Source organism: Zonotrichia leucophrys, chromosome 2, assembly GCF_028769735.1.
Source record: "Zonotrichia leucophrys gambelii isolate GWCS_2022_RI chromosome 2, RI_Zleu_2.0, whole genome shotgun sequence".
Lineage (NCBI taxonomy): Eukaryota > Metazoa > Chordata > Aves > Passeriformes > Passerellidae > Zonotrichia > Zonotrichia leucophrys.
This window is the reverse complement of record NC_088171.1, coordinates 144,002,486-144,016,226: the sequence shown is the minus strand read 5'-3', so window position 1 is coordinate 144,016,226 and position 13,741 is coordinate 144,002,486. Positions and strand designations below refer to the sequence as shown.

Genomic DNA, 13,741 nt, shown 5'->3' with positions numbered 1-13,741 from the left:
ATATCAGAAAACAGGGTCTTCTGAAGTGTCAGACAGCTTGGACAGACAAGTCCTTACCAGCACTGCACTCGGTGCAGCTGACTGAGTAGTTGCCACATTGAGTTAGACTGAGTCTTCCCAGCCAGCTAAATGAAGCTCTCCTCTAGAAATTTTTAACAAGGTGTTCTTTATCAGGGAATTTCTAATGGAACTGTTTACCACAGTGAAACTCATATTATCAAATGCAGCAATCAAATAATGGAAGATAAATTTCCATCTCTGAAGAATGAACACACATTGTTTCAAACTGACTATTTAAATAAGAGACTTTGTCAGTCCCATAGCTTTGGTCAGTTTTACTTACTTGATCTTTTCTCCTCTTCTAGGTAGGTTTCTGGTCGTGACAGATGAGACATGAGATCTTCAGCATCCAGGCTTTCAAGTTTTTCTTCAAGAGATTCACTATGGAATCGGTAAGAAAGACAAAGACATAAATATAAATATAAATATAAATATAAATATAAATGTAAATATAAATATAAATATAGTTTAAAGAGTAAAAGGCAGACCAGATGTTTTATAAATTCTAATATCTGCCAATAGATTTTTTCTGCTTAATGCCACTTCAGACTTCACAGTGGGTGTTCCTCAGAAAAAGTCTAACCTATTGCCTTTCAATGATCAAAAATTCCAACAAATCAGTAAATCCTTACAAAGCACTGGCCACCTGAGCAATTATTGGAACAAACACTAACATTTATTACATAGTTTGCTTTGCTTTCATAGATCTTAAAGCTGGATGAGGGCAGCAGGGTATACAAAGGACATTGTAACTCCTTTCAACTCATCTAGATCTGGTAACTGACGTTGTTTTAACTTTGAAAACAACAAATCTCTCAGATCAGCCTGAAAAATCTATGGCAAGATTTGTGTGGGGGCTTGAAAAGAGGAGGGACTCTCTTCTTTGGGTGATGTAAAATGCTGAATAGCACACAGTTGTCTAAATATGCTTTTTGTTTATTCAGTCTCTGGATGGTGAGTTCTCTTGTTTTAAAGTTTTCACTCTGTTTCACTGAACCACTAAAATCTACATTTGGATTGCCCGACTTGAATCCCCTACTACAGCAATACTGATGGTTAAGGCTGAAGTTTTCTTTGTACTGGATGCACAGGCTGGAGCTACCCTGGCACAGGTCACTGCTCCCTGTGACCACAGAGCAGTGTGGGACTTTCATCCTTTCTTCCTCCCTGGGGGAATCAATTGACCATATTGCAGTCCAGACCAGCCAAGAGGGTGAATCACTGCTGCTGATCTTCCCAAAACCGAATAAATCCTCCTTTGGCGCATTTGCTTTGTCACATGGCTACACATACTTTTCCTTTTTGAGTCCATGAGGTCTTAAATAAGCATGAGTTCAGAAGTCAAACAGTTGTATTTAAAAAAAATGGAGCTATTAAGCTGGACATTCCTACTTGATTTTAAAATGGCACTTCCATTTTTATGTCCAACTGCTCCTAGATTTCCTTGAAGGAAATCACAACCGCCAACAAGAAAATAAGTAGTGCTAACATCCCAGAAGTTAATGAAACCAAATTTCCTACAGATCCGTGTCTTGATGAAGCTCCTGAGGAGGTGCAAGCCATCACTGAAACTTTTCCCATGACTGGGACACTTAGGGGATCCTTCTCCCACACTGATTAACTTGACAAAGAACAAGGTGACAGTGAACCTCTTTCATTCATAAGGACAAGAAACATTTTGTTACCCCGCTCATTTTAATTTTATCGTGAAACTTTTAGGAGCTGAAGATTTTTGACATCTTTCCTGCTGCCCTTTCAAATTTTCTGAGATCAGCATTGCTTCAAAAAAAATCCTTAGAGGCAGAACAGATGAGCAGATGGTCACCCTCTACAGTAGTCAATGGAGCGCCAGTTAACTTAGGAAGCTGCAAGCTCAAATTCAGTGGTTAAAAGTAGAAGCAAATGAGTAATGGACTAAAGGAGCTGCTGTGATCAACCTCTAGACTGAAATTCTGCACTGCTAAATTTCATTTAGCACCATGTGAACATTGGCCCAACAGAAATTTGGTACACACAGCAAGACTAGTTTCCAAAAACTTCCATATGGTTATCTGTCATCCTGGGTTTTGCCAAAACCTTATGACTTCAACATTCAAATATCTACATTAATAAAACCTGCAAACCATAATTTTAAATATGAGTAATTTTGCTTGCGCATAAAGGAGATATGCCTCAAATTATTTCCGATCTTACCTATCGTTAAACATTATGATTTCCTTAATAAAACAAACAAACATGCAAACAAAATAAACACAAACAAAACAAAACCCAAAAGGCACCACTCCTGAATTGAAAATTTCTTATGCTACTTTCAAGTCTAGAGTCTGGCCAAGGTATGCATCCTTGAAAACAGTAGCTTATATAAGGCAAACACAGATGTGCTAATATGTTCAGTGGCTGGAAGAACCTTTTTTTATAACATCCAACATCTGCAGATTTATTTCCAGCCTTTCTCTAATGAGATGCTATTTAGGAAATTATGTGAAATAAAGTATGCTCAGACAACACTATAAGCCAGCACTTCAACTCAGTAGGCCCATACACATTCACATCTGCAAACTGTGTCTTAGCAAACCTTGCTAATGACTTCTGTTTATTATCATGGGGGTCTTAGTCCCTCTTTTTCCACAAAGTAATGCTAAAAAACTATAATATAGAGGGAGGAATCCCTCACAAACCCAGATCTTTCTGATTTATGTTTTCACAGCATTAACAACTAGTAGAAAGAAACCCTTTCATTTACCTGCCAAACCTTTTTGTCTGTCCAAAAAAGTGCTGACAAAACTGTTTGGACTGAGAGTCCTTCTCATCCCTCAGCTATTTTTTGAAACTCTTACAATAAAATATATATTAAAAATACTTAGTTCTGATACAGTAGTATTCAGCTGAAAAAGCCCAGTGTTCTTTCACCTAGAGAAATAAATGTAATTGTCTGCATTCCACAGATAGAGAAATGATGCACACAGAGATCAGTTGCCATGTCAGAGCCATGAGTGGCAGCTCAAGGACATGATCCCAGGTCTACAGAACATTTATTTCATTCTCCAACTGCTTCCCAGGTTCATTTTGGTCTGAACCTTCATTTTTACTGCAGGCAAAACACTGCATGTTGCCATCAGCATAGATTTAGCATCTTCAGTAGAACCAGAGATGTCCCTGGTAATGACACAGCCATATCGTTTCCAGAGAGAAAGAGAAAATATTGAAATGTTTGCAATGTGGGTTGAGGCTTTATTTCATTCTCTTTTTATTTTGGAGAGCCTGCTATGCCAGCTGCCCTGCAACATGTTCATTTCTGCAGTATCACCCTCTGATTTTAGTCATTGCTATTTCTCATATTAAAAAAAAAAAAAAAGCATCCAGCTACTATGACTCCTTCTTTGGAAGGACTCTTATTTCTCTCATTTCAATCAGAGTACCCCTTCATGACATTCTGGCTTCATCTTGTCCTTTGAATCCCACTGGAATGACCTGCTCTCCTGCCAACATGTCTGCAGTGTCCTTCCCAACAATCCTTCAAAGATTTGCTCAGTGTCAGGAATGCAAGGACAACAGTGCCCAGGTTCCCTGTGGTGCTCCTCAGCCTCACCAGTGCAGTGATGGTGGGTACTGCAGGAGCACCACCTCCCTCAGGGTCAGCAGTTCCTGCCTGGCCATCTCTGTGAGTAATGAGCAGCCTCATATTGTCACTTGGGCAAGGGTTAACATCAAACCTACGAGTGGCTCCACTGACAGATTTCTTATTCATCAGCACGCGTAAGAGTTTGATACCTTTGGACTGTCCAAAAACCAGTCCATACAGAAGAATATACTGCTGTGTTTTTATATTCTGTAGATGTTGTAAAAGCTGTGTTTGAACCTGTTGTCTCCTGACACACAGAATCACAGAATTATAAAATATCCTGAGTTGGAAGGGACTCATCACTCAGTTCAACTCCTGTTCTTGCACAGGACCATGCCCAAGAATCCCATGTGCCTGGCAGCATTTCCTAAGTGCTTTTTGAACTCTGTCAGCCTTGGGGATGCGAGCACTTCCCTGGGGAGCCTGTTCCAGTGCCCAACCACCCTCTGAGGGAAAAACCTAATATCCAACTTAAACCTCCTCTCACACAAGTTCCAGCCATTCCCTTGGGTCCAGCCTCTGGGCACCACAAAGAAGAGATCAGTGTCTGCCCCTCCTCTTTGCCTTGTGAAGATGTTGGAGATCACAATGAGGTTTCCACTCAGTCTCCTCCTCTCCAGGCTGAACAGCCCAAGTGACCTCAGCTGCTCCTTGCATGGCTTCTCTTTCAGACCCTTCATATGCAATATTGCACTTCCTTTCAACTGAAGTAAGGTTTCTTAAATGAGCATCTCTTACAAAAACCATCTGTGAAATAGAAATACCAAATTCATCACACCTGTAACAAGAAAAGGAGGATCTTTGTCCTTCACCTGCTGCCTCTTGCTGCAGGTGAGCATTTTGCTGTTTCATTTTTGGAGAATGCAGAGGTGGCAGGGAAACAGCCCATTGCTTGTTGTTGTTACTGGGAGTCTGGAATGCCATTACGTGTTTACCCGCTTGACACTTGATCTTGCACGACAAAACCAAAAAACAAAGGCAAAACTGAATCAGCAGATTAGTCAGCTTAATCTTGTGTAACTCAATGCTGCACTTCATTTTCAGTACTGTTATTTTCAGCTGTCCTTTGAGGTGGTTATTTGAGTTTCCTTATCATTCAGCCAAGCTACTTGCCCAGGACATTCATGTAAATAAGATGCAAAATATATAATTCAGCAAAATATTTCTGATGTTCTGACTTAATCTTTTTTTCATTTTGTCCACATAGTATTAAAACCACATGATCTTAATGATATCAAAATGTCATTTATAAAGAGAACAAAATGGGCTCTCTTTTTGCTCTCATTTTAATATTGAAAGAATGTGAAAAGAACCTTCTGTTTAAGCCACTATTGTAAGTGCTGAAAGGTTTCGAAAATAACATATAGTTTCTGAGACATTCACTATCTCATTTTAAATACCAGATGAAGACAAATGGTGGGAGATGCCAATATTAAAATTGGAATCAGCTGATTCTTGCATTCAACACAGTCACAGCAGCAGCAGAAATTCTTGACACAGCTCATACAGTTCATAAGTCACATTAGAAGATACTGTCCCATAAAAAACACAGAATTGCAATCAGCATGTTTGCTGGACCTGGATTTTGGTCTTCATGTTCAGCAGTGTGACATAGGCAAGAAGTTTTCTTTTACTGGAAAGTTACCTATTTGGTCCCAGTAACATAATAATTTCAAAGGTTTGTTTGCAAATGTCAAAGCCAACAGCCTTCTTCCTCAAGTAGAAACACTCTGCAGTTTACCATGTACGTTTCCTTCAAGCAAATTAGCACCAGTCACAATGTGTGATGTAGGCTTCAGTATTTAAAATAGACTTTGCCTTTTCCTGTGAGTACATCATGCACTTGTGTGATATTAAACGTGCAAACATGCTGCAGGTTAAATACGTGGTTGTTACATTTTGTGCAAGGCTGTCAGCCATCCGACTGTCCTCTGAGAGGACACAGCTCCTGGAGGTAAAACGCCTCCTGACTAAACATTTCCTGCTGAAGTACAAAGTGATGATGTTACTTGTCATTACATAAAAGGGGTGGTTTTGCTTTGCAAAACAAAACTAAGAGAGTTCCATTAACAAAAAACGTTTACTGAGTTTTAGCACGTGAGATACTCCAAAACCAAAAGCATAACTCATCCTGCTGAGATTCCTGTTGATTTGAAGCTTCTTTTATCCCCTAAGCCCAGCATCTAACTCAAATGAGAAGAGCTGATATTCAGAAATATTTATGGATATTCTAGTATTATGGCCATAAATTTAAATAAGCCTTTCCCATTAATTTTGTCAGAAGTTATCTGAAAATAAAATCATAAAAATGTAGGAACAGCAATTTACCATATAGATGTTTTTTCGGGGAACCTCAAATCAGCTTTATCAGGTATCAAATGCCATGGATGCCTGATGTCATACAACTATCTCATAAAGAGAGTTAGGATCAGGAGGAGGATGGGGAGTACTCCTGACTACTGTGTTTAGCTGAAATGGATGGGTCTAACACCAAACCATAAACGTATTCAGGATAGCAGTATAATAGAGAAACATAGCCTAAGGATATTTTCCTGATGCATTTTAGCATACTACTGTTGCTATTTGCTGCTGAGCTGGTGACACTCTCCATGTTTGTGGAGATGCTAAGGAGCATAAAAAGAACAACTATATAGTTTACTAAGAAAAGCATGTGCATTTCAATGATTTGATGTTTTAATTAAGCACTACTGTCTGTCATATTGTAAAATCAGCACTTTTATCTGCAGTAATAGCCAAGATGGAAACCTTGCAAGTCAAGAAATGAGTGTAAACCTGTAAACCTGTATTTGCAAGTACACTAAAACTGTATTTGCAAAAAGGCATCGTCATGTTAATACTTGAGAATCAAAACCCCCTGAATTTGACATGTGAGATCCTGCCATGACTACACCCGTACTAATCAGAAGGATCACTGCACAGAAGAGATGTGCACAGTGATTTCCATTTTCCAGCTAACAACTCACTTTGCTGCCACACTGAGAGGCTGCAAATGGCCCTGGAGGCAGCTAGTCTGAGCATGCTTGAAAACACACCGGTGCACAGCCAGGGACCCGGGTCAAGCTTGTTTCCAAAAGCAGCAACCACACCTGAGTTTGCATCTGTGAGTTTGCTTCCTACGCAGCAGGGAGGTGTGACCTCAGGGTGGTCCTGGGGCTGCTCTCTGCAGGCAGCATAACCACATCCCACAGGAGATTCACCACCAGCTTCAGCCCAGATGAGGTGTTGATACCCTGAAGAGATGGCTTTGCATGACTAAAGCTAGACAGCCACAAACACAGCAGGGACACAAGCTCATCTATCTGGCTCCTTATCTATAGTGGAAACATAATCTTGCTGTTCTCATGGCTGTGTGGTTTCAATAGTTAATTGCATTGATGATGTGAAGAGCTGTGCAAGTGCCTTGTAGCTCTTCACCTCTGCACGTACTGGTCATGCTGCAAAGTTCACAGTGATGACAACATCATCACCTGTTCACTCCTGCTCAGCTCCTGGGAGTGAACTGATGGCCTCAATCTAAATATAAGCTCTCTAAAATACTATAAAATGAAGAATACTATCATTGCTATTCAGTTTATTGCATAACACCTGTGTCTGCAGCTTGTCATTGCTATGTTCCTTAGCCTCTCCCTAAGCACGGTGACTATCACCAGTACTGCAGAATTACTCTCAGTTTGCTGTAATTAACTCTTCTGTTTGCAATCACAACACAAGCCAGGGAATCAAGTGGATTTGTAGACTGAATCACTGGGTGGGATGGCAAGACAGCACAACTACCTTGACTGCAAAGCATCAGCAGTAAGGAGTGATTTCCAGTGCTGCTTGCATGATCCTCACTGGCATTAGCTTGTCCAGGATGGAAAAGATGTATTTCACTTCAGAATACCAAGAGGATTGAGATAAGCATAACTTCACTGCCAAACCTTCCATGAGAAAAAGGCTGTGGCACAGCCTCACCCGGGATCTAGCACAGACTAAGACAGGGTTACAGCAGACACTGTTATGTTTCACATTCTGATGATTATTCTTTGACATTTGTGAAGTGAAACAGTGATTTCAGTTAGTGACAATTTATAGAGGGGTGCATCTTACAAATTTAGAATTGAATCTCAGATACTGATTGCAATTCAAAACAGGAAACATGGTTAAATCTGAAAATCACTGAATGCTATTTGAAATACTTACATAATCTGACTAGTTTAAACATTAGCACATTTTTCCAGGTAGCTTGTATGTTTTTATTAAAATCACATTAATTTACTGATCTTGTTTCCATGTGTTTACATGAAAATAATCCAAGTCCAAAGAGGTCATGCCTATAGGGCTATTTTCTTTACTAACATTTGAATAAGGGAAGGGGAAATGCTGCTTCTAAGCAGCAAAACAGAGCACTGTATTCTCTCTGGCAGAGTAAACAGTTTCAGAACAGTCAAAAACAGACCAAAAGGCAGCTATGATCTTCCTTTTTCATTTTTAGGCATTGTGCCATTCTCTTTATTTACCAGTATTCTTCTGTATTCATTCTATTTCTTATACATTTTATATGTCTTTTTAGAAGACAACTTTTTTCCCTGATGAGGAAACACAAAAGTTCAGTTGCACTTTCTGCTCTGCCTTCATTTCTGTCACTCTTCACAGTTTCCCTGGCCAGTCTACTCCCTTTCTTTGTTGAATATGCTCTTCAGTTCTGTAGTTTAAATTTGCACAAAATAGTATCAAAGCAATTATGTCTTTAGCAATAGGTTCAGCTTCTGGGGGGATTTACTGGGATAACAGATGAGGTTATTTTACAATCCAGAGATTAATGGTTAAGCTCAATAACTTCAGCCCGAAGAAGAACAATTCAACCCTGATAGTGAGAGCACCCAATTAATTAAACCAGCTTGTCCACCAGTGTGATGGATTTATCCTCACTTGAAATCTGCCAGTGAGGGATCAGGAACCTTCCTAATGTGAACACTGTAGCTGACCCGTGGACCACCAGGAACAGCTGTGTGACAGCCCATGATTGATGTTCAGCAGGAAATTACAGGGGGTGACCACAGAGACCCTGTTGGGCCCTCGGGCCGTATCCCTCACCCATCCAGTTTCCAAGCAGGCTAGGCCAAAACAGCTCTTTTGGATTTTACCAACAGCTCTTCCCTGGCCCAACCCCCCAGCCAGTTCTTTACTCTCCTTTCCATACTGCTTTTGATGCCACCAGCCATTTTTATCTTCTTGGTCTCTCTTCCTCCTCCACTGCTCCGATGAACACAATCATCAACTGATTTTCTTCCTACCTCTCCTGCTGCTTCTTCAGCCCTTCTTTTTTTTTTGCCCAAATCCATTTTTCACTGTAACTCCCACACAGTTCTTTTCTTGGCTTCCTCCTCCTCTTGCCTACTCTACCTTTCAGAGTCTTATGACGTTTAACAATCATCTGTACGAGCTCAGAGCCTTTGTGCCAGAAAGCTGCATCACGTGAAGCAGCAGCAGCAGCAGCAGCAGCAGCAATCACATGGCCACATGGAGGGCTTTTACTAAGGCAATGAAATACAGAAACATGTTCAGGCAGGACCACTGCTCAGGAGTATTGGTCATATTTTTGCTGACAGAACTGCATAGAAGTAATTTTTTTACGAGTATACTCAAATCAGGCATCTCCTTTTTATCCTTACTCAGGCATTGCAGTTTTTAGTTGATACTGTAAACTATTTTTGAGTTGCACAGGCATTTTATTAGAATTACATGCAAAACCATGTACAAGCCTAACCACATTGTAATATGGCAGGTACTTATGCAGAGAACATAAAATCTTTTGAAATGGATACAGCCATATAATATTGCTCATTCTCAATTGTTCAGATTTGAGAATATTTACCATTCCTGAATGGCCCAGCTTGTGTGGAGAGAATCCCAAATATAAGGAGGAGGAAATCACACCGTAAGGCTAAATAAATCACACTGATGCAGCAGATGACCACAATTACTTGAGCCTCCTGAGACTTAGCCTTCTTTAGAAATGAACATATGGGACCTCAAACCTAAGCTTTAAGAAAAAAAAAAAAAAAAAAAAAGGGGGTCTGTCTGTCAGTTCCCTGAGTTACGTGATACAACAATGGATAAAGGAGATGTTAACTGTTCAGAAATACTGTTTGTGAGCGGACACAGAGCTGTGAGCCCGCGGTTCAGGTTCGGGCCAGCGCTGCTCTGGGGCACCGCGCTGGGCTGCGCGACCCGGCCACGGCAGCACCGAGACAGCTCTGCTCCGGCAAGGCTCAGGCGCAGAGCTTGTAACGCAAAATCGGCAGTAGCAACTTCAAGGGCTTCTCTAAATCATAGCAGGACTTCTTAAAAATTAACTAAGACTAAGGAGCGTAAAAACCTATGCAGTCAAGGCTGCCGAGAGGGGTGGCTCCCTCAGCTGCACGAATCCTTGGCTGTACATCACCGGCGGATGGGCTCCGACCGCCCGTGACGGGCTCACGGAAGGGAAATAAAGAAACAAGAGAGGCTCCGACTCGCCCTGGGGGTTCCCTGGAGCGGGAGCGGAGCCGCAGCCCGAGGCGGGCAGGGTCTCTCCCCGATGCCAGAGGCACAGGAAGCTCATTCTCCCGCTTAGGGACAGTACCGCAGCCCAGCATCCCTCAACCTTGTCAGCTCCCACCATAAAACCCTTTTTTATGATAAGAAAACGAAAGAGTGGAAGCCTCCCCCCCTCAGAAACCGCGGGGCCGGGGGAGGGGAGCGCCGGCCGCGCCTGCGCGGAGCCGCTTCCTCGTTGTCGCGCGTAGCGGCGGCGGGCGGCGCGTGCCCGTGAGCGGTGCCCGTCAGCGCGGCCCCGCGGCCCCGCCGCGCCCGGCCCGGCCCCGCCTCCCCCGCCCGGGGGGCGCAGCCCGAGCCCGCACAAGTCAGTGCTCGACGCGGGCGGGAGCAGCGGCCGGGCCGGGGGGCGTGGGGGGGTCGGCGCGGGTGGGGAAAGGGGCTGAGCTCGGCGCGGTCGCCGCTCCCCTCCCGCCGCCCTCCCCGCAGCGCCGCGGCGGGGCCGAGCTGGGCTGCTCGGAGGCGGCCGCGGGAGCGCTCCCCACCGGCGGGGCCGAGCGAGGGGCGCCGTGCGGGGGCCTCTCCCCCTTCACCTCCTGCCCGGAGGAGGAGGGGGCGGCCGGGGAGAGAAGCTGAATGTAGAGGGCAAAGCTTCAGCCTCCCTCTGCGGCTCCGGTGCTTTGATGCTGCGGGTCTCTGCTGGCTGTTAACATCTTCTTCCCTCTCCTTTTTTTTTTTTTTTTTTTTCGTTTTCTTATTTTTTTCCCCCACCTTTCCCCCCGAAACTTGGCTTCTTCTCTCTTCGGATCTGTGTGCCCGGCTTCTCCTGGGCTTTACCGGTGGGGCAGGATCATGCCGGACCAGATCACCGTGTCGGAGTTCATCGCCGAGACCACAGAGGATTACAACTCCCCGACCACCTCCAGCTTCACCACCCGCTTGCAGAACTGCAGGAACACGGTCACGCTGCTGGAAGAGGTAAATCGTCCACACCCCAAACCCTATCCCCTGGTTTTTATCATTTCCCCTCTTTTTTGTTCCTTTTTATTAATTTTTTTTCTGTACGCCTTTGAGAGAGCATCAGGGACGGGGCAGCACCACCCGCCCAAATCCACAGGAGCCAGAGGCGTTGGTATGCATGTAATCTGCTCTTTTAATTGTGGGACTTTGCCCTTGTGTTGAGCTAGTTACAGAAAGCTTTCCTGCTCTGGCGTCTCAAAGATTAGTGCGTAAAGCAGTTGTCTGAACTTAAATGTTGCTGTGGTACTTCTTGGTGTTTTCAGTGTTGTCAGTTGTTCCAGTAGAAAAAAAATGCGTGAATGTTGGGATTTTCAGAGGGAAGATGAAGGGTGAGTTTTGTTTGAGAGCATTAGTAGAGGTTTTCCCCAGCCGCTCATTACATCAAGTAAGCACAGAACTCTGACTGCAGAAATCTGCCAAGGGAGACTTGCTTTAAGAAATGAGGTAAGGATGAAGAGATGAATGTGGAGTGAAGGAAATAATATGAAAATAGAAGTGGTGGAAGGAGAGGAGCAAAATAATGCAGCAGAAGAGATTATACGGTCTCAGCACTTCAACCTTGAAGCCTCAGTGCTAGGGTTTTTCATGCTTGTTATGAGCGTCATTTAAATGTTCACCCTGCTCTGCTGTCAAGAAATAGGAGCATGAAAATGGGTAAACTTCCAGAGCTGGTTTCCAAGGAATATCAGTCCACTGCTTCCTATTTGAGGTTTCAGAGTGATTTCCTATGGACTAGGTCAGTGGTTATGAGGAAATGTCTTCCAAATGACTTTAAAAGAAGACAGTGTACAGCTCTTCTCTTGCCTTTTGCTTGCTTGAAGGTCCAAGCATGATGAAACTGAAAGAAGACAGATTTTTGCTATTGTTGCAGAGGTTGCAGTTAGTTGTTGGTTTGGATTATACACTTAGTTCATCAAGTATTTGTCAATTCTTCAGGAGCCAGCGCGTATCTAGGAGATGGATTTAATAGAGTCTTTTAGTTCTGCTGAATGTGTTGGCATGAGCAAAACATTTGGTATGCAAGGAAAGAGTATTAATTATTTAATTATGGTTTTTGCTTGATAGTCTTGGGTATGGAAATATAATGCCATAGGATTCAGATCAGCTGAAGTTTTAATAGAAAAACTGTCTGTGTTCAAAACTGTGGCAACTGACAAGAGTGATTGTAAGTTCACATTTAGAATTATGTATTTTATTTTTATTATGTAACCTAGATTAACATCTGTAACTTTTCCATAATTGTAACTGGTTTGGTTTTTCTTTTCTCTTGTAACTAAGCCATGGCCACTGATAGATTTGTCAAGAATCAACCTGTTAGGTTAGTGTTTGACAGAATTGCTGCCCCCTGTTCTTAACTATGTGGAATAGGTACAGACATTGATATGCTTATTAGTACACTTGACAGCATGCACAGAGTTAAATAATATATATTTTGTCATCACTGGCAACTTACTTCTAGGGTAAGAATACAGTGTAATGCTTTCATGGTTTGGGAGATACATGAGTGCAGGCTGAATGTGATAATGCCTTTCCAAAAAGAAACAAAATATATAAGATAAATACACAGTGTTCTGCACTATTTGTGTGGACTGTGTGTATTTTAGAAGCTTTTATGTTGGATTTGACTATAAATTGGCGAATAAAGAATGGTGGGTACTTCTGTTGCTTGTGTTGCTCTTCTTTGAATTTCTTTTGTTTGTATAACTGTTTTATGTGCCCTATTTGAACTGATTGCAGTTTAAACTGGACTTGTTTTGCATTATTTTTTTATTATCTGTAAATACAAAAAAGCTTTATTCGGTGGGAAACAAGATTTAAACAGGCTCTACTGTAACATGTGCAAAAAATCTGCAACTCTCCCAAATTTATAGTTAATAATTTGCATGGGGAAATACAGTCAGGATGTGGCTAGCAAAAGGCTCCTTTGGAGTCTTTGTGCATGCAAGCTCCAGTTACAGTGAAGACACAGTTTTGCTGCTGCTGCTTTCGAGCTGGGCTGGTTTCTCTACACCTGCTTACCTAAAGCAGTGAGTTCTGTGAAACACGGGATTAAAACCAGTGGTTGAAGTGGGTGTTCTGCAGCTCCTGCTGCTGTTGTTGATGTGTTGTGTGACCCAAGAACTCCGCAAGCAGCTCCTGAACTTCAGTGGTGAGCCTGCTGTGTCGAGGCAAAGGGGATGGTTCCCTCCTTGCAGCAGTTTGGTTTTTAACTGGATGTTGCATCTGGCTCTTGCAGGCAGTGGCAGGCTCCGTGCTGTTATGGCGCTGCTGCCTGGAGGAGCTGAGGTTGTTCTGCACCTCATTTAATTCGGCACAACCTGCACCTACCTCTGCGACTGTAAGCTAGTTTGTGGATTAACTAGTTATTTTCTTTATTCTAAGCAAGCTTGCAAACTGGAACTGTTTTCTGAAGAGAAATGCAAGGGAAATTAAACAGATTTAATGAAAGTTAGCTCTGTTTTTCAACTTCTGAGTCCAGTGTAGTTCCTGCTGTAGCTC

At 42.7% G+C, this 13,741-nt stretch overlaps 1 protein-coding gene across 4 annotated transcripts in view; it reads left to right on the top strand.

The window, feature by feature from the left end:
• The first annotated feature begins 365 nt into the window (after positions 1–365).
• Positions 366–13,741, top strand: part of ASAP1 (ArfGAP with SH3 domain, ankyrin repeat and PH domain 1) — a 123,761-nt gene continuing 110,385 nt past the window's right edge. For 2 of the 4 annotated variants that reach the window (XM_064706694.1, XM_064706695.1), the window contains exons 1-2: positions 370–452; positions 11,071–11,200. In XM_064706694.1, coding sequence (XP_064562764.1) covers positions 394–452; positions 11,071–11,200 — 189 coding nt within the window. In that variant the 5' untranslated portion in view covers positions 370–393. Of the gene's footprint in view, positions 453–10,492; positions 10,590–11,070; positions 11,201–13,741 lie in introns of those variants that run through there. The other 2 variants (XM_064706692.1, XM_064706693.1) reach the window with 2 other exon arrangements.